Raw genomic sequence first — 22001 nt, forward strand, 5'->3', positions numbered from 1 at the left:
ATCAGTGAGGTCCTGGCTTTCATTTTTTTATTGCTGTTGTTAGTCACCTTGAATTTTTAAACCCTCAGGAATAACTTGCATCTTCTGAGCTGTACAATTGCGCCATGAAAGGGATGGTAGCTTGTGATTTCTGAATGGTTAATTAATCATTTTTATTATATTTAAATATGCTTTAGAAGAACATAATGATGTATGCTTCCTTGATATTAGCTGTACTAATTAGATCATCTTTTCTAAATTAGAGTGCAGTTTTCTTAGCAGGTTTCCTTTAATCTGGTATTTATTTTCAAAAGAGCTTCATGTTGTTCCTACAGATGAGTGAATCATTTCCAGGGAATCATGTTATGCAAGAGATGTTTTTCTTGCTGCTTGTAGAACACCTATGGGTAGATCATGGATCTCCTTGAAATCATTAAATATTTTGAAGTTGGACTATCTTCAAAAATCCTGTGTTCCTTGACTAGATGAGTATAATTGCATCTGGGATGAAATTCAGTGCCTACAACAACCTAGCACATTTGACATGTCTACTATGTAAGAACAATTCTGCTCCAATAGTTTGTGTTAGTGACACATGAAAAGAGAAAATGAAAGTATTTGAAATACATTTATACCCCTGAACATGCAATTGTACTTTTTTACATTCTTTCTTTAGCACTTATTAGAAATGTTAGTGCTCCAGCACTGAAGTGATTCTGTCTCCTCCACCAAATTACTACTTTCAAAAGATGTATTTCTAAGGAATTATGACCACGTTACTTCTGAGGTCCCCTCTTAGGTGACTTCTTAAACATTTAATTTATCAGAGCTCAGATAAGCTTGCAATAGCCTCTCTCTTTATGGAAATCTTGAATTTCATGTGTCTATACAACTAACCAGGAAATCCCATGATAATTCCCAAGAACTACCCATGCAATACAAGGCTATTTCACCTGAGCGTGATGTTCCCAGTTCCACAGTGAAATTATGAGAATATCCTCTCTTGGTGATATTTGGCATGTCTAACTAATATAAAATCCCAACATTCAATTGAAATGCCAGACATTAACAGGACGAGGCGAAAAGGTTATTTTTTTTTTTTCTAAATAGGTCTGTTCAGCTCTCTGAAAAGCAGTACTTACGTGTCGACGAATCTCCTGCTGAGGTTTGAGATGACGACTGGGGAACCAGTCTGGAAAGGAGGGTCCCGAACCACTTTGTACTGGATGGGTTTGCAGTCAGCACACAATGTGCTGTGAGGGATGGAACTCAGCATAGCAGCATCGATTTCCAGGTGCTCATCCAGAGTGTAGATCTGGATACCGTAGACCTCCTCTCCCACTTGTCCCGCATCCAGCTTTATGGTCAATGGGATATCACAGAAGACATTCTGTGGCCCGAGAGAAATGTTCTTCCCGCTGATGGTGAGCAACTTGATGTCATTCACTGCTCCACTGGAGTCCCAGTCAGGGGAAACAAATGTCACCCAGATCGTGAGGGACTCTGGAGTCAGGGGGTAACGAAACTCCAGTTGCAGGTAGCAGCCCTGAGGCTCCGGGCAGGCTGGGGGCACTGTGTGTTGATTGACTGCCGAGTTGGGACTCCATGTTCTGACACTGGATTTACAAGGCTGCTCAACATCAGGGTGCCCTGAAAAAAGGAAGGAAGCAAAAAAAGGAGATAAAAGAAGTTAGAGAACATGGGCCATCACTGGCACCTTTCTTGAAAGAGAGACCTGTGGCAGGAGAGCAGAAGATGAAGAACAGACATGATCAGCATGGAGAGGAAGAACATAATGCAATGTATCATGAGAAAGAGAAATAAACACAGTTTAAGTGCCAGCTGAACCAGACACCAAAAAATGTACCACTGTGTCTCGTCCCATATTTTCTGTTTCTAGCACCTTTGCCTGTTCTAAACCATATTTTCTACCTCTTCCACTTGGTATTCTACCTGAGAAACCCATTCACTTTACCTTAATTTCACCTCAGTGCTCCTAGTTATTCCCTTGTCTGTTACTCTAAAATACTGCCTTTTTCTCTTGTCTTTAACAAAGAAAAAGAAAAGAGCTTTTGTTGACTCCAAGAAACTGCTGCATTGTGTTGTTGAGGGACAAAATATTCAGTTCACTCCTACACCATTTACAGGCTACCATCTTGTGTAAGCCTGCTCTTTTTTGGATGCAGATGGAGCACAGGTCTGAGCTGGCTCTCTACACTCTTCATGATGAAATAACAGGCACTTGTACTTCTATGTTTCTCACCGTTGGCTACGCTCAACTACATGGGAGGTATTACTAAAAACTAATGAAAGCCACAATACTTGTTGGGTTCCCAAATACTATGGTAACATTACAATCTGGCACACAGTCATGGACTGTAAGATCCAGAGAGGTCAGATGGGTGGAACAGTTGGTAACAGAATCCAGTGAGAGCTATAAATTCCCTCTTTCTTACCAAATAATCACATGAAAAGGGAGCAAGCAGGACAGGGAGAAGACAAAGTATAGGAATGAAGAGAGAGAAAAGACAAGATAAAGAAGAGTAACAAGAAGAGAGAAATAGAGAAGGCAGAGAAAAAAAGAGAGAGGGAGCACACAGCTAAATGTAACCAAGGAAGAAAACAAGATAAAGCACTGGGCAAACATGAACGAACAGGACATCAGCACTAATTTAAAGAGAAAAGGGCAACATGTGAAGGTTATTCTTATTGTCTGTGATCCAAAGAAGTGTTAGAAATGTGCCTTTTTTGTTCAAGCATAAACAGCACAAGAAATTCTCCTGTTCATATCAAATCAACCCAGATGCAGAATGATTTCCCTGTATCTCAGGCAGTCCTTTCTGAGATTCAATGCAATTGGCCTGCACACACACAATTTTACCACTTCTCCCTCACCCACACATACCTCATAGCCCTCCTCTCCTCTTTGCATGCCACAGAATAGTGGGAACGCCACTAACCTCAGCATCTGGAGAGACCGAAGCAGCGATGTATTTTGAAGTAAGCCAGAGTTCCATTTAACACACTCAATTTTTTTTCCCCTGGCAAGCTTACAAGTACTCAGCGTGTAATCATTTGAGTAGCAAATACCCTATTCAACTCACATTATCTCAGAACATTCGCTGCTGTCCCCCTGTGCTGGGCTGGGCCCTCGGATGACTTTCTCGCAGATTCACAGCAAGCTCCTGACTGCAGCCCAAAGAAGGTATTTTTAACCCCAGGATTTCAAGTGCATTGGAAAGATTTGTGCATCTTGTTGTTGCCATCTTGCAGATAGGAAAATGGAGTTGATTAATGGTTCACAGCCTAACACGTTTTTAGAAGTGGCCTCCACTTGGGTTCTTGCAAATTCACCTCTGCCAGTTCAAGGCCTCCATAATACTTAAACAGTGAATGAACCTACACGTTTTGGTAGGGCAGGGAGTGATCCTCTGAGTTAGGATGAACAGATCTCCGTCTGCAGGGAGTTTAGTGCAGATCATTGCTCCACACTGAGTGAGAACAGCTTTACCTGGCAAAACTGGGAACTTGACCATAGTCTTGCGTAGACTGAAAACCTGAACAAAGTACTAAGGTTAAGACTTAAGAATCCCTTTCTTAAATAACATCAGGCACTTAGTCTTGAGTAAGGAATACTCTATTAATGTTGGAATAGGATCAAAACCTTATTCCATGTAGCTCTAGATTTCTAGAGATGGGTGAACACTATGAGAAGTGAAATTACAAATATTTGTATATGAAAAGAAATAAYGTAGTGGCGGTTGTAGTCCTGTATGCTCAGGTTCTGCAGATCTTTTAACTTATGAGATCATTGTCAAGACTGATTGTAAAAAGCATCTTCTACAACATCATGTCTTGCCAGATGTAAACAAAACATGAACATGAGGTTTGTGAGGATACGCCAAAGCCCATCTCTTGGTTAGAGAACAGGCACGGCAGGCTAGGAGTGAGGTTTCCCCAAGCCATCAGCCACAACCACAGCGCTGTGTGTCAGAGCAAGCCTTCATCACTCAGGTGAAGGTGAAGGGAAGTAGCTAGGAACAGACCCTCAGGCTCTTCTGCTACCCCAGCACATGGACAGAAACCTGAAGCACTTGTATGGGGAGGCCAGCTGGGATTGGCAGCCTCTGGGACTGCAGCCACTGTAACAACCAGAAGTCACTTGTCACATTTCTAACTTGATGAAGGCAAAGGGACTTCCAATGCGACTCTAATGTCCAGCTGGGACAACTCCACTTTGAAATACAGAATGAATCACTCTCGAGTGAAATACTAGCCACTGAGAAAGGCAGGGCATGAGATCGGCCTAAAATAGTACAAATTTCTGTATGTTCTCATGCTTCTTCTTAGTCAACAGTGAGCCAGGCAGGAGGACTTGACTGCTATATGCATATATTGCAGAGTAAGCAAAGATATTTACTTGGGTTTGAGACAAAACTGCCTTTCATATATACAAAATCCATTTGACTTGAGTTGTGAAGGTGCTGTAAGGTTTGTTCACCTAGCTAGTGTTGCTGGTGAGAATCCAGGTAGGTTAGAGCTTTCTTGCTCTGCGATGAAGGTAAAGAGTAAATTGGAACTGTCAGATCTCCAGGGCCATCCCACAGTTGCCTCTGATGGGCAAACAACCTCTCGTGCAAGTGACACAACTGGCTGGGAACGAATCCCAAAGAGCCTCAGCCCAGGACGTTGCCCCCCTGCCACACTTGGCACAAGCATGGCACTGTCAAGGACACAGTCCCAGGGGCAGAATTTTGCGACAAGAATGGCTCTCACACAGCCTAGACCACAGCTGGTGTCAGCTACCTGGGGTAACAGTGTAACAACGCTACGAGACCTCAGGGCTTGAAATGGGACCAACCAGGTTCAGCACTGCTTTAGAGACGTGTGAGAAATGTGGTTTTCTGGTAAGAAGCTGGATGAGTACTATGAAATGTTTTCCATGAGCGTTGTCTCAAATTCTAAAATGAGTTCATTTTGGCCATGCTTATGCCTCTTTTGTATTCACTTTCCATGAACATTCAAGCAGGGGAGTTTTACACACATGAACGCTTGCAGAAAGTGAATTTTAAGCTTACATGCTTGAGTACTCACAGAGAGACAATTAAAGAAGCCAGACAATGATCTAACTGTGCTATTTGTAACTCAGACCAAGTGCAAATAGGCAGAGATCCTGAATGTCAGGGAGTGGGGTAGTGATGACAGAAAATTACAGAGCAACAAATACTATGCATTTGGTGCATTTTCTACTTTAAAGGGGAGACAACCTATTAATACAGCAAGAGGACAGGAGTCCCAAATTTTCTTTCCGGTGCAATGGCACGACAGCAATTGAATGAGACAGATAAGCATCAGACTGCACCCTTCGTAGTTAAGGATATGCAGGCACACACTGTAAGAAGAGGAAATTAAATGTAAAATGCAGCTGAGTAATAAATCTTAAAGTAGCTTAGTTTCTCTAGGAATGATGCCTCTGGCAAGATGTGTGAGATCTAGAAGAAGTTTTCAAATCAGAGTTTTTTGGAGAAACTCTGATGGCACTGCATATCTCAATGGAATATGSAGTTCTTTCAAAATCAAGACATTTTGCAAAACTGGGTTGATTTGGCCAAAATTCTCTTCTGAAAAAGAAAATGAGAAGAAAGTTCTAACAATATTAGAACATTCTGTTTTGACATTTTTGGAAGAAATCATTTTGCTTTTTCATTTTGAAACACTTTTCATTTTGATATTAAAAATTGCTTTTGCCTTAGATTATATACTAAAAAGGGATATTTTGAAATGTCAAATTCAGACTGCAGTGGATGAAAGAGGAATTATATGAGCTAAACAAAACATTTTGGCCAGCCTCAAAAACTTTTTGTTTTTAATTTTCCTTAGTGGAGAATTTCAAAAGTTTCAGATTTTTTTTCCAAACGAAACCAGGTTTCAAAGTCTTGTAATCCTTGGCTAAATGGAAATTCCACTTTCCACCTTGCACTTCTGCTGTGAGTGATCCAAATTTGCTAATTCTGTTTACTTGATAATCCAGTCACACCTGTAGCTGGAGTGCTATTTCTCAGGATGGAGCTCTTTGACAACAGACAGCCCCAGGGGCAGGTGCATGCTGTGCTATGTTCTGCAGCCCTGGCCCTTGGATGTCCACAGTGGTTGGTGAGTTGGCATGAATACCAGCCCCTGCCAGGCCCCCACATCTGGACAGCTGGGCAGGCAGCTGCCCACGTCTTGTCCCATCACCCAGCTGGGACACAGCTTGCTGCACACGCTGACCTGAGGACTAGGAAGGCTCCTGGGTGCCACACTGCATATATCACCTTACTACCTTGCAAATAATCTTGCTTGTATAATAACGCCCACRTACCTTAGCTGCGGGTCACAGAAGCCCCTAATACAAGAAAGTATTTGTATAATGAAGAGTTTGCAAAACCCAGCCAAAAGCCTTTTGAGTTCAACGAGCCTACCTATGTGTTTAAAGTAAAGCCTGGGCCCAGGGTGTGCTGCACCTGAAGGAATAGCTAATAATGAACAGAACAAAATAATACTCTGCTCCTTCTAAACCATAACTTGTGATTACTGACCTCTGCCTGCTATACTCTTAAACATACTCTACCACATCCACCTACTTACATAATGGAAGGTACCACCCTCGCACATATGGGGGAGAATTAATGATGGAGATCTAATGGCATTTTATAACCACCTCTGCAAATCCTTCTACCCTCCCATGTGCTCTCCATGAGAACAGTAAGAATGACTTGCAAAGCACCCTGAACTATACTAGGCTTGATTTAGTCATCTGTGTTCATAATGCAGAGTACTTGCTTAAAGGGTACTCTCCACTCCTTTCAGCGTTTACTGGCGTAGCAATTTACTACTCAACGCAAGTGAAGGCAGCAGAAATCAGGCCCAAATAAATAAAATGCAATTCTTCACTTTTGGAGTTGGAGTAGAAGGAGTAAACAGCTCCCCTGAGAAATTCATTTGGCAGATCTGAATGGTCAGCACTTCTTGGCACTGTACTGCTTTTCAAAATTCAGGTTCAGCTCCCTGAATTCATTTAATTCATAGGCAGGGTCAGGACACGGGTGCCAAAATATGGGTGTTTCAGCCAGTGGCAATACTTCAGGAATGCAGGGTGGTCATCTGTCCTTTGGCTTTGTTCATGCTACATGCAGATACAATCACTCACTTTCTCCCAGAGGTTGCCCCTTTCTTTGTGGCTCTCCTTCTGCTCTGGCCCAACTTTTCCCCTTCTCAGCCTCCACATTTTTGCCCCACTGTTGCAGAGCTGTCCAGACCCCAAGAACATGACTCACCTTCTGCTTCCCGTGGGCTCCAGTGTCCCGAGGGATCACACGGCATCGGGGAAGAGGCACTGAACGCGTATTGCACCAGGACTCTTCCTTCTGCACACAGATCACATGCTGATCCCACTTCTCTAGGAGGCCAGGAAAACAGGAAAACACACCAACTTAGTAACAGCTGAATGAGCTGCTTATTCAACTATATTAAAAGCAATAAGTCTTAGAATTCAGTTCCACTTAACCCCCTTTCCTTATGGCACTGACAAGAGTGTTTTCTGACACTGACCTTCTGTAGGTTCGGGCTAATGGCCTGTGAAGACTGCATCTGTGTGACTCTAGCATAGAATACAAAATGACAGCGACCTGTAAAATCATGCTCAGCTATATCCTTTTTTTCCCTGCACTGCAACTGGATCAAACTCTGACAAAAGAAAATATGTGCTGCTTAGTGGTTAGAGCAGAAAAACAGGCCTCAGGAGATTTTAGATCTATTTCTGCTCCCACCATGGATTTATTGCACAAACTCGTAGTATCTCCAGGATTGTGAAGGCCTTGGGCATACAGTTGATTAGAGGTGACAGTAAAGTCCCAGACTGAGAACATCAGAGACAGAGTTGCTCTGCACAAGCATGGCTTTGCTAAATACCCAAGTACCTGCTTTTTGAGATATACCACAACCCAGATCACTAGAAGTATGGAAAAGGGGCCAGTTGTGATCATATGGAAAAGAGCATGCCCTGAATCATCTTCACAGGGGATAGTGGATTTGATATCTGGCAGCTTTGGCACTAGTGGATGGCTCTATTCTTTTTGAACTGAAACATCACGTGGGCCCATGCCATCAGATGGCATGACATGCCATGAAGACACTTCACTGCCCAACGCCAAAATTCCTTCAATATATCTAACGCAATACCAGCTACTATCAAAAGAGTACTATCAGCAAAAGTGGTTGAACAGGAAAACCCAGTTAAACATTGATTCACAAACATTTTTGCTAATATATTCACAAGGTCAGCACTTAAGCTGATGTAGACTGGTGTGACTCTAATGTCTTCCATAACATTAAACTGATTTGTATCAGCTTAGGATGTGGCTCTCACAGTTCATCCCTAATGTTCCATGGGGTCATGCAATTTGGAATTGTGCATGACCTAGAATGTGTGGCTATTCATGCCAAAAAGTTGCTTATTATTCAGAATTCAATTGTTCTGCTTTAAGGAACGCTGATCACCCAAAAGGAAAGAAAGAAATTATCATCTGATCTTAAATGAACAAATCCAGCTAAGAAAGGGCAGAGGTTTTAGGCAAACAATTTGTGTCTGACACATAGCACATTCTCTGAACTCTTCAAGCGAGTATGGATTGAGTAATCAATTATTATAATCAACTATGCAAATCTGAACCAACTCCCATTGTGCGATTTATCTCAGCAATGTTTTGTGAAGGGCATTGTGATCCTCCGGCAGAAGTTATTTTGGGTCTTCAGCGAGGATGGGGCCACGATTGTAAATTTACTCTCTCAGCCCTTCCAAGCTTTGTGTTCTAGCTTCCCTTTCGGTGTTAGAGACGACACATGCTCAGCTGTTTTATGGTTTAGCATCTCGTATTTGTTGACAGGGATCTTTTTGAAAGTCAGCTTTCTGCTGGCTTAATTAGATGGAAGCAGGGATCATCAACAGGGGGGACTTGGAACGAAATCAGTGATAAAACTCATATCCATTTCAACATGGCCCACAGCCACTCCTGCAAAGAGACAGTAAATGACTGAACTCGCAAACAGCACAGAAAGGGATGCACCTGCTGAAAACATCCGAGGGAATAAAATGTGACAATTAGGTAGAACAGAGAAAACGGAGCAAGGGTGCCCTCCGCTTCCTTGTGTAATCTGTAACAGTCATAATGAATAAATCTGGGCAAGTTGTGAGTATCTTCTCCTCTCTGTCTCACCTTACCCACCTGTAGTATTAGYATGGTACTACCTCCTTATTTCATTTCTCAACTGTCTATTTAGTAGTGATTTGAGTGCCTCACTCAGCTTGCCTAATTATTATATGCAAAACATTTTGGAACTTGGAATAAAAGGTACTGAAAAATCAAAATGTAGAATTATTACTGTGCAGTTGTTTTTCAGACACATCCACCAGCAATAAGGATAGAAATCCCTGTAATAATACTCTTTCAGTTTCTCTACAAAGAGACTCCTGCATTAGTGCTTGGTCCTGGATGAGGACAGGACATTGAAAGCCAAGTTTCCACAATTAGGGCTGCTTTCTACTCAAATTAGCAGCTATACAATTTCATCACAGGCTGCCATGGTGGAAAAAACTGTAGGCTTATGGACAAACATTTCCTTTTACCAGCAAGGACTTGGAGGTAAGAGAAATCACAAGGAGCATCATGTGGGAAAGGCTATGAGCAAATTTTCTCTTTTTACTTTTCCAATTTGGGAGCCAAACTCAGCACTGATGTAACTCCACTGGCTAAAAGGAGTTACACGGGGTATGGTTCCTGGGTTAAAGCTTTTGGTCTGCAAACTTCTGCACACAAATCCTGCAAGCAGCCATGGATGTCAGAAATAATTATGGAATTGCATTTACAGGTTTATGAAAATCTAAGCCAGATACTTATACCTAATGCAGCCACTGACATCAAGAAAAGATGAGTGTAAAATGGTTCAAAACACTATTAATTAGGAACAAAGTATATCAGACACCTTACACATTGGTGCACAGGTCTCCCCAAAGTGCAGGGTAACGGAAAATCTAGACTTCTCTGTTTTCTTATAAGCCAAGTGCTGGGGAGACTCCAGCCTATGAAGTTCAGAGCACAGAAGGAATTCATTCCTACAGCACGATCTTTCAGTGAAGTGCATTTAGAATATAAAGGTTACTGGTGATACACAGGCAACTCTTACCACAGCCAGCGTCAGTTTAGTGGGCAACCCAAAAGAAGAAAAGATCAGTCATTCTTTTCACTAACGGATGCCTCTTTTCAGACTAAATTGTACCTGCTTACTTGGAACTCAGAATCGGTGCCCGGCCCTCCAAGGCACCGAAGCATTCCAGCAAGATTTAAGTAAACAATTATCAAGCCCAGCCATCTAGATCTGGGAACCATGCTGATCAAAATATTTGCTTGCTAGGAATGAGATATCATCAGATTCATGGAAATTAATGCAGTCACTTCAATGAAAATTTGGAAGAGCAGATGCACTCAGAGTTTTCTTTCCAAGCAGAATTTGCTGCAGAGCCCTATTACAATAACTGTTTATATCCCGCCTATGCATATCAAACAGTAGACACATGAATGGATGCTTAGCGACAGTAGATGAACGCATCTAATAGATGCAGCCAGGAAATGAATAAAGTTTTCTTTTTCTCACTTGCTTTTCCCTTGTTTTGCTGGCTTTGTTATTATTTTATTATTACATATTATTATATGCGCATGTGACAATCTTAATGTTTTTATTATGGGAACAATCAGAATGGCAAGTATTCCAATCTCATGTGTAGAGGTTACAAGAAGAAATGCTGGTTATTGATACAGTTGATTATCAGAGATGTTTAGAAGCTCAGCCAGCTGCAAACTCCTTTTGGCAAATTTATTGCAGGTAAACGACACTCTAGAGCACTATCGCATCCATCAATTGTATACACTATATAGGTAAGGAGGGTCTGGCAGGAAAAAGATTTCAATTCTGCGCACAGCTTGTGTAGCTACACTTGCTAAGGTACGAGTGCCCAAATTTACAAAAGCCATGAGCTAGCATTACTCTCTACTCCCAAAATCACATATTTCTTAGAACTGAGGCCTCAAGAGAAAAACACCTAATATTGTGGCACATGTGATGAAGTCACATCTAAGAAGGGAAGATGTACACGGCCGTTACTGCCATGCTTTAGCTCCCTTCAACCACAACTCTATAAGGACCTCATCCACAGATACAGCACAGAAGCTGGATTCTGTTTTGCATGAAACCAAAGTGGAAAATGTGCTCCAGGACCACACCTGATGTGCTCCAACTGCTAATGCCATTCAGGTCCTGGGACCAGATTAGAGTTAGTCTGAAGTAAACCTCCCTCAAACACATATAGTGTTGACGTCAGGTCTTCATTAACAACTGTTTTGCGCTACAGATCCACTTATATTGGGCCACAATACTTGCTAATGTAGCCAGAGCCATTCATCCTTTTAAGGTCCTTTTACACTGTCAAAACAGCATGGAAGGGGCCTCTGTGCATTAGAAATCAGGCCCAAGGCACTCAGCAGTTGAGTATCAGTCTTGTTTTTTACATGAATAGTGCCATTGAAGTGAATGAGTTTATTCATTCAAGTGAGGCAAGTAAAATTTGGGCCATGGTGTGCACTTTGTGTAAAAATATCTGCAGAGATTTACAGTATTCCCMCACACAGATAAGATTATACTTAGCCAATTTTACCTCCTACTTGTCTTGCACAGTGACCCAATTTTGCAAATTGACACAGGCATGTATCTTTAACCATGCAATGCTGGACACATGGGTACTTAAAGTTAAGCACATGAGCTTTTCCGGTATTAGTCACTCTAATACTGCTATTATGTTTGTTTTGATTAATACATCAGAAGTTTTGGCTTGTTTTAGACAGGAAAATGTATACATTTCAGTGACATTTTAAAATGGTCACAGAAATATTTCTGTATCTCTTAGTTTCAGGAATTTCATTTTAACAAAGAATTGGACTCAAACTACTTGAGACTGTCTCTTTAAATCACTTCAGTAATAAGGAACACACAGATCTGAAATCCCAAAGGATATTTTTCTAGAAAATCACTATTTATTTAACATATGATAACTCTGTTATGAAATTTTAGATTTAGCAGGCTATCCATTGTATGTCATTTAAGAAGCAGCTAACTAAGGGTTATTAAGAACATATTGATTGAGTTATAAGAAATATGTAATAAAGACATATTTGGTTACATAACAATTAACTCTCTATCAATATGTTTCAAGAGGCAGATGGTATTTATTTAACACACAATAAGTATCTTCTGAAATCTAAATTAAATTGGAGAAACTTAAGTTACCTATGAATATGGGCTAAAGATTTTTGAAYTAATTTTCAGTACTTCACATACTCCTTTTCACACGTAGGTTATAAAAGCATTCTGTTGCAAGACTGCAGTTCAAACAAATACTGTTCAGAGCACAAGACCCTTCTCTATCAACTCCTCATATGACCTAATCTTTCCCCTCTGGTATCAATCTGCAATTCAGGGGGAAAATCTCCTCCGAGCAGATGACGCTAGCTATCTGCACACTCAAATCTAGTGCAAGGCAGCCATTGAAATGGCCAGGGTGTCCTAACACTCAGCGCTGGAAGAAGCTTCATCCACACTGGAGACAGTGGGCTTCAAGGTACTCTCACTAAATAAAGTAGCTGTGCTGAGACAGCTAATATGTTTGTAAATTTGGGCTCCTGTGATACACTGCTACACTGTGATATACTGCTATAGTCCTGAAGAATACTCAACGTTTGTTCTTTATACAGTAATGAAGCAGAAGATGGAGATAAAATGCAAGCAGGGGAGGTGAGTTAACAGTAGTGTGAGAAGGTCAATTATTTAGGAAGATCTTTGTTAGGACTCCTGTAGCTCCCACAGCCTGTTCAAGCTCTGCATAAGAGTATTTCAGTGAAATGCCTCATTGCTCAGGTTACGCCTGAGGTAGGGCTGCTCTAGCTATGAGTTGCAATGTGTTGCAAATCTTGTCCACAGCCCTGGATGCATTTTCATTTTGCATTCGTGACACCACCTGGCTGCACACGTATCAGAGGCAAACATGTACATGCATGCCAACCTACACACTCTCTTCAAGATGCAGCTAGATGACACCTGCAGGATATTCAGGACTTTAGGCCTATCATCCTTACAATTTACTGACATGCAGACAGACTGTAGAAGAAGGGGGCTGGTTTCTCATAGGCGGCCCTCTCTTCTCCTAGAGATCTGCTACACAGACACTCTGCAGAGGAAGTGGCAGAAGTGGCTTCATTTTCTCCTTTTGAATACCTGCTGCAGAGCATTGGACACAGTCCTTTGACTCTGCCTTGCTCAACTCCCATCTCAGACCTGCAGCTCAGGGTAGGAGGCAGCGTTTGCCATCCTCCCAGGCCCTGCCACCTCCTTGCCCTGTGAGACTATAGCGCTCCCTTGCCTGTGAGCCCCGTGTCGTCATGGGATCACAAACAAGATTTGTCCTGTCCTTGCAAAGGAAAAGTGCAAGAGGAGGAGGAGGAATTTTCAGGCAGAGCTGAAAACTACAGGTATTTGTGAGCAGCAATAACAGCAGGAGTCACATGGCCAGAATCACTGATTGAAAATTCCTCCTGTAACATAATGGAAGAAGATTTGCCCTTTACATGGCAAATCAATGGCCCTCAACAGAGTGCTACAGGCTCAGAAGGGAACAACAGAAAACAGATCAATAATCTCCTCAATATGAACCAATTTAGGAAAGCATCCTTAACCCATACAGAACGTAGCACGTGTTAAAAATGTTTTCCTGGAGTGGAGACCTGGGTTGTTTCCCTGTTCTCCCCTTTCAGTTCAGTTCAGTGCAAGATTACAGAGCAGCGCGTGATCACCTTTCAAAGAAGTGGCCATCAATGGGTGGAAACCACTCCAGGGTGACGGAGGTGGAGGTCCGAGCCACAATCTGGGGGGCAATTGCAATAGGAGCCGGTTTCTTGGTGGGCTGCCAGCCCTGATACACAAGATCCAAGTAGCAGTGCATCCTGGCCACTTGGTTGGGCGTGAAGGAGTTGGTGCAGTCATCATCTGAAATTAAAACAGAAATCAGATCAACGACGCAGGAGATAAGGAAAGAGCAAGAGAGAGAATTATGACCTGCTGAATGTGAGCTTCTTGCACAGGCCTGGATGGGTTCTCGCAGCACTCAAAACTTAATGGCCTGTGAACAAATTAGTGCAGTCATCACTTCTGGAGGCAGGTGAAAGGAAACAAAAGTTAAAAAGGGGAAAAAATAAATCAATGAACGTTCCCTCCCTTCAGTCCAGGTCACATGTGAAGCACCTAGAGGTCACCCCAAGATGGGGAACAGGGACACATGGAGATGAAGAGCCAGAAAGCCTCAGTGCAGCACCTTCTGGTCAGAGTTGGGGCTACCAGTGAACCTCTGAACTTGGGAGACTCTTCTTTTTAAGAAAACACATCTGAGAGAGAGGATAAAAGTGCATTTCACTAAAGGACTCTTTTTCATCCCTTTTCTGTTGCATACATTCCTCTGACTCCCTTTCTGGAAATATGCTTTCCACACAAACATCTCACCCTGCTCTTGAGCATCTGCCCATTGCAGACTGGCTCAGCATATCAGGAAAAGCTACCGTCTCATGAGGCCTTGTACAGAAATAAGGTGGTTATCTGCCCTGAGGAAATACAAAAGCATCTGCACCACAAGATAGAGATCTTCTGTCTCCCTCTGCCTACTGGAAGAACTGAGTCATTGCTAGCCTGCTTCACCGCCTCTTAGAAAGTCAATGGGACGAAGATCAACTTCCCTCGGTCCAAAGGTAGAAAAAGGGGGTGAATCCCTCTACCACCCCCACYGAAATCAAAGCAGCACTAGAGGAGGCCACAGAAGCACCCATTCCTCACAGTACAGGCAGCCGGTCCACAGTAGGAGGGACGAGTGGTCCTTCACTCAGATGGGGCTGCACCGAGGCTGCCCAGGAAACATTTGAGACCAACTCACATAGAACAGAGGCTACCACAGGGCAAAAACTGGTTGTGATATGGGGGTTATTTCCTCCTTCCAGGTGCAGTCAAGTGACATTTTAAGACAGGTGAAAAATTGAAAAATTTGCCATTGGAATAGCTTGTGAAAGCACAGGAAAGACAATGTTAGGATAAAGCATTGACTGGGATTCATGGCAACTGTGTGCAATAGACTTTGACAGATTTCTTAGATTTAAAAAAACCACACATTTGAAAAATATTTTAACATAATTAAAACATTTTTGTTAAAATTTCCGAATGAACAAAAACATATATGAAAAGTTCTGAAAAATCAATTTAAAATCATATATAAAATTTGATTAAAAGTGGAAAATTCTGGTTCAGTATAATAACTTTTTTTCTATTAAAAATGTCCAAAAATTAAAATTATGATTCAAAACCCTTTTCAACCTTTTCATGACTATTTTTGATATTGCAAATTTCTTTCTGATTGAAAAAAGGAGAAATCATTTTGCTGGATAATTTCCCATAAATATCCACAGTACCTTTGGGTTTCTCATTTCATGTGTTTTTCCCAAGCATGATTTGGGAATAAGAACATATCTAGCAAAATCAGTTACCAAAATGTACTTTCTGAACACCCAACAATCTCAAAACTACAGTGCCCTGAAGGGGTAGAAAATTACCATTTCTCTATTGTGCAATCACAGTAGAAATAACTATGTTGTGCAAAGTCACCCAGAAAAGTTATGATGAAGAACTGGATGCTAGCACTTTAACCGGTTTTCTGATACTCTTCCCATCAGATGAGAAGCTCTTGGAAACACAGAGAGTTTCTTCACACATGTTTGCAGAGCTCCTAGCACAGTAAAGCCTCAGTCTCAGAGGCGACCTCTGCATGCTGCTGCGATACAAACAGCAATGATAATTTTGCTCAGGTCAAGTAATACACTTTTCTGGGAAGATGCGGGTCACCGGAGGCTGTTCAGTGAATTGCCTGTGTGTTACCAGTTTGATATTGTAATAGCACTACGAGGTGCTCAGACGTCTTCAGGTCTATGCCCTGAGAAACTCAAGAGGAATGAGAAAATATGTATCTGTTTTAAAGAAAAAGGTAAATTTGCTGGTTAATTTAAAACCTTACCACATCTTCCTTGAGACACMAGCTAAAGGAGATGGCTTTGGTTGGGATCTTGCTCAAATTGCGGCCCCAAAYGCAGTCCTGCTGCTGCTAATGCAGTAAGGACCCCTCAGAACATACGTTCTCCTGTGTCTTTTCTGGGCTAATTCCACAGAGCAGTGAATCTCCCCTCATCAGACATGCTCATCAGATAGACAGACATACCCAGCTYGAAAATACCTACCAAATCCCTCTGGGTATGCAGAAAGCTGCTTTAATATGACATCTTTGGATTTCCTCAATAATTATCGATGGTCTATCTCTGAGCATGCTGTAAAAGCCATAAATATTCTTCACAGAAGCCCGGAAGGGGACAAAGGCCCTTAATAGCCATCATAAAGGAACAATAAAATATATATAGGACAAAGCAGGGAGACAACAGCACAGGAGAAAGATGACCTGCGTTCTCAATCTGTCCAAACATCAGCACAGGCTGTGTCCTGGAGGAGCGGAAAAGGAGGAGAGCTGAGGGAGAAAGATATTTCACTCGGTCACTTGATTTCAAGAAAGGCTCAGGATCCTCACATGAAATAACAGTTAGAGAAATTCAAGAGACTTTGCTAGGATGATTGTTCCAACAGAATTCAGATGCAAATTCCTGCTGATTTCATTGAGAGTGGTCTAAAAGAATAACTTTTTTTTTTTTTATTTGGAAACAACATGGCTATTTGGACTTGTAAAAAGAATACAAAAATTTGTCACACTTCTTGATCTTCTGGACTTTATGACTTGTTATTTTATGGGGAAAAAAACTACCCTTAAGTCAGTGCTTTGCTACAGAATTGGGGGTGACTGGATGGATGGATGCTAGAGAGGGACAGACAAACATGGCATGATTAAATTCTATACAAGCAGTAAAAAAGAAAGGAAAAAAAGGCAATGTTTAGAGCCTCATGACCTCAACCTGGATGTTTCAAAGGTATATTTACAGCAATTTGATATCCTGATATGATTTTTATTCCACTGGCAACAACAGAAAAGCAAACAGATTCATGCATGAGCTCAAGAGATGCCTATCATGTCGCTTCACTTAATTTTTCAAGAAGAAATAAATGGTTTCTGCTCACAGCACCAGCACATCTTTAGTTCCCAATAGCAGATAGGTATCTGTGTGCTCTGTCTCTCTGTCTCATCTCTCGAAAGAGTTGGCAAGGCAAATTCTCTTTGGAAGAAGAGACCTTGGCATTTTGAAACATGCACACTCCACCCCTTTTCCCATACACATAAGCAGATTTGGTGGAGGGGTATTATAATCCAAAGGGGTACCTACTTGTATGTGTGATATTACCAGAAGAATATATCAGGCAGTAAGACTTTCTGCCCTACTGCATGCATGAAAAGTGCATAACACGTTGAAGAGCTGACTCAGTGTGTGTACGCTTGTCCCTGAAAACACCCTCTAAACAAATAGAAAAATAAGAGAAACCTAAGCATCAGTTTAAGTCAGTGCCATGAAGGGCATAAAATCATTTATGTTATAAATCATTTCAGTCTGTGCCCCAGCTGACATTAAACACTTTGCTTTCCTACAGTTTTATTACAGAATAAGCACTCTTATGACCTTCTGAGTGGGCAATCTGTGTATCTGCCTGTAGTATAAAGGTGCCCTTCAGTAGTTATGAGTGTATTGGCCACCTTTAAAACATTGTTGATGTTGCCAGCTCAGTGTCACAGCCCTTCATCATGACTAGACCCTGTGACCCAATGTATGGGTAAATACTGTCCAAGGTATCTTTTTTCTCTCTGCAAAATAAAATAGGATCCTTTATTTCTCCTTGAACTTCCAAGGGTGGAGTAAGGGTGCCACTCCAAGCCTTTCTGATGCGCAGAAGCAAGGGTCTCATGCCTACGTTTGTCTGAAAGACAGACGCAAGGATCCCCCCTACATTTGTCTGATGGGCAGCGTTACAGGAGCTCAGCGTGCCCTCTTTGCGTCATGCAATGCAGTGTCAGCATTGCCTCCCAGCTCGCATCTGCATGGGAGATTTCTCCCAGCATAGCTCTGGTGGTAGGAAATGCTGTGATCCCCAAACAACACAGCTGTGCCAACAGAAGCCTCTGGTGTATACAGAGTTGTAACTACAAAATCAGGCTTTTGCTGATAAAGCTCGTTCCACTTGGCGGGGCAGTTTTACTGCCGTGGTACAGAGCCTTCGTAGTTGCACTCCCACCACAAACCAGCGCAGCACATTGGTATACTTCTGCCAGAACAGCAATCCCGATACAGGGGTTATCCCAGTATTCACGCTCTGATGATGAAACTCAGAGATGTGAGTGATTGTAGCTGAACCTCAGTGAACCCAAATCCARCAACAAACACAGTATTTGAACAAACACATCATGAGCAGCATCTCATTAGCTGCCTACCCGTCATAGGTTCATCCCACCGCCTTTTTGGTATCAATATTCACCTGACATTCGTCATCTCCTTCAGGGCAGGAAAACGCTGAATTTGGGGTTTTTCAAAGGAGACCTCTCAGATCAGGTACCCACACCCCAGGTGTGGGTAGAGCATTTAGAAGCTGTTTTCTTAATGCTTGTCTCATTTCTTCCCTCTACCTAGTTGTCACATAAAACTATGAAAACTTTGGGAAAGCTAGGAGAAAATCACAAGAACTGCAAGGGGTTCCCAAGGCTATCAAGGTCAGCTCCTCATCAAGTTTGGCCCTAGATCTGTGGACCCAGATGTCAGCATAAAGCCCCACATGAAATAGACTGTAGAAATCAGAGGTAATATTGCTGTTCCTTATTCCCACCCAACTACAGTCCACAACAGCAAACGAAGGAAGGCTGCGTACCTGCATAACTCATGAAGTTACTGAACGGTGTGTTTAGGAAACTGTGAAAACCACACGTGTCATTGCCAGGTCCAGGATCCCCACACAGCTTGTGCTTAGGGGCAGGGTTTGTATCACTGCAGAGGTCCCCGGTCTCAAAGGAGGGCTCAGTTTCCATGCACGGATCACTGCAGGAGAGGATCTCTGAGATACCCCGGAAGACATGATAGAGTCCCAGGCTGTGCCCAATTTCATGGATCATTGTGTGTGTGTGGCCAGGAATTCCATAGAAGGAGGGATTCAGCACAATGCCACCTACAAGGAGAAAAAAAAGAAGATCTGCATTTGCCTTGTCTCTCAGGAAAAGCAAGAGAAAGGGAAAGAAGTCTATTCTAAGGGCAGATCCACCAGCAGTTCATCTGATCCTCCATAGTAGACAGCCTTTTGGCACAATCAGGCACATTGCCTCCTCAGAGAAACAGGAGAGCAAGGCTTAATCCCATCTGTAATCAGGGATTCTAAGGATAAGGAATCAGGGGACAAACTCCAATGTCCTAAACCAAAACAGAGTGACAATGAGTCTTCCTAGTGAATATGGTCAATTTGGTTGGCTTGTTTTTAACTCAGACAAAATTCCCACATGCAATCACCTCATACAATGTAATTTCAAATCATCTAGTGTGCTTAAATATAATGCTTCCCTCTAGATAAGTGTAAGCAATGCATTTGATATCAAAAGGCAAATAAAACATACCTGGAACATTCACTGTACATTATTCTGGGGGGTAACTTACAATACGCCCTAAGAGTCACAGTATGTGYTGCCAACATTTGCAAACTAATAGCTGGACAAAAAAAAATAGAATATGCACAGTGCTAGGAAGGGGGAGATTTTTGTGGGGTGTGCTCTGATCATATAGACAGCTTTGAAGTAACTGTCATTAATATACTCAGTCAAGCCTAGTTTGATCTGAACTGTCTGCGACAGTACTGCACAGTCCACTAATGAATATGCATAAGTCTAATGTGTCAAAAAATTTGAAATCCTGGAACATGATAGTTCTAAAAGATTTCTGTGGTTGTTAAATACGTGCAAAGAAACAGAATGGTGAYTTTTTGTTGTGTGAATTATGGGATGTGTAGATAAGCAAATAGTAAATTAGTAGGGCTTTACAGTATATTGAATTAATCATAAGAATTAYATTTTTAGCTCAGCTAGATGTACCTTTGGATTTATGATATGCCCTATATTTTCGCTGTTTATCTCGTTGGCCTCAACTTTTCCAAGCCTTTTAGTTAAAACTGTTTGTGTATATTGCCTACCAAAAGAAGGGGAGACTGGTTTGGAAAAGAAATAACAGTAAAACAAATCTTGGATATGGTGCAATATTAATTTAGTGCCAATGAAGAGAGAAAAGGTTTTGGCAGGAGGAATTTTATCAGTGACTCTAACAGAAAAGATGAGATCACCAGGTTCTGACACACCATAGATGCTTCATTCTCATCTGCTCGGCAACTTTTGTTGCAATAACCATGGAATTACAGAAAAATAAGACTGAGAAGATCTCAAGAAGTCATGTAATTCAGCTCCCAAACAAAACAAGACAAATTAGGCCTATATCATCCCTGACATATATTGGCCTAATGTCTTTTCATAACCTCTGATGACACAACTGCCCCAGCAATCAAGTTCAGCATTTGGTATCCTTACCATTAGATGGATTTTCCTAATATCTAATCTGAATCAATTTTTTAGCAATTGAAGTTCATGGCTTCAAGTCCTGCCTAGCATGGATACAAAGAACAGAAAATTCTTCTCCCATTTCATTAGCTTTTATGAGTTTGTTATCATCCCCACTTCAGGCTCTTTTCCTTTAGTCTCAATAACCTTAATCCATTCAACCTTCCCTTGTAGCTCAAGTCTTCTTCTAGACCTCCCTGACTGTTGTTCTCCTTTGGTTTTCCCAGTTGTCTCACGTTTTCCTTCAAGTTCAGTGTCCAAACATGACACAGTGCTCCAGCTGAAATTTTATTGATGCTGAACAGAGAGGAAGGACTACTTTGTATGTCTTGCAAGGACACACACATTCATAGGCAAGAGAGAGAAGAGAACACTGTGTGCGGGGGCATAGGTGAATGCACGCACACAGTGCAGAGAAGGATCACATGTGCATGCATATATGCACATATCTACATGCTTACATATGTATAAAGTAATGGAGTTGCAGAGCCATTTACATCCTGAGCGTATCTGGGTATATTGTTTTGCAAGGGTCTCTTTCCYAAAGATACTTTTGGAGTTTGTTTTCCAGTTCCAGGAGTACTGGCGAAATTCCTCAGCAGGAGGTACCTTCAAAATAAAGGCTGGCTAAATGGTTCTGGCACTGGACAGCCCAGAGGCAGCTGGAGAGGGTGATTTTATTTTTGCCTTTGTTGAAAATTTATATTTTTCACAGCTGTCAAGAATCTAAATCAATTGCAGTTTTACAGAAAAGATAAACTCCCTCACCCAGACAATCTCTATCCCAGCCTTTAGATCTGCACCACAGGACGTATTTCATATTTTTTATTAAGTACATATTGGATTTATAGAAGAGAGTAAAAAAGATTAAAGATGAATTCTTACAGACCAAGCACAGGTCTGGGAGGGCTATTATGACAGGAAATTATGACCATTATTTATTTATTTTTACTTTTTTTCCACTGTGAATCAACTTTAAACTGTCGGTTAATGTCTTTTTCTCGTGAGATCTCTCTTTGGTCAATGAATTCTGTCAATACACTGTAGGAGCTGAATTTAAATTGTTTTGCTCAGGCACGATGTCGACAATTAGCTTAAAGAAGTGACAGAACAACTCATTAGGGCTTTGAGCAAGCCCCAGTCCTCTTGCAGAAGGATCTTGGTGCTCCAGAGTTTTCCCCTTTTTCTCTGCTCCCTTCCACRGCGACACTAAGGGAAGCTGTGAAAACACCCATTTAGGGGAGGATCAGATGTACTGCAGCCTCACTTCATTCCAGCA

General features: G+C 41.8%; 1 protein-coding gene across 1 annotated transcript in view; it reads right to left on the reverse strand.

Annotated features, from left to right (window-relative positions):
* The window catches only part of PAPPA (pappalysin 1), a 183868-nt gene that overhangs the window by 106889 nt on the left and 54978 nt on the right, over window positions 1-22001 (reverse strand). The window contains exons 4-7 of the mRNA XM_026059708.1: window positions 19003-19296; window positions 13914-14106; window positions 7296-7417; window positions 1122-1629 (exon numbers count right to left, since the gene is read on the reverse strand). Coding sequence (XP_025915493.1) covers window positions 1122-1629; window positions 7296-7417; window positions 13914-14106; window positions 19003-19296 — 1117 coding nt within the window. The remainder of the gene's footprint in view (window positions 1-1121; window positions 1630-7295; window positions 7418-13913; window positions 14107-19002; window positions 19297-22001) is intronic.

Source organism: Apteryx rowi, unplaced genomic scaffold (assembly GCF_003343035.1).
Source record: "Apteryx rowi isolate R43461 unplaced genomic scaffold, aptRow1 scaffold_16, whole genome shotgun sequence".
Classification (NCBI taxonomy): Eukaryota; Metazoa; Chordata; class Aves; order Apterygiformes; family Apterygidae; genus Apteryx; species Apteryx rowi.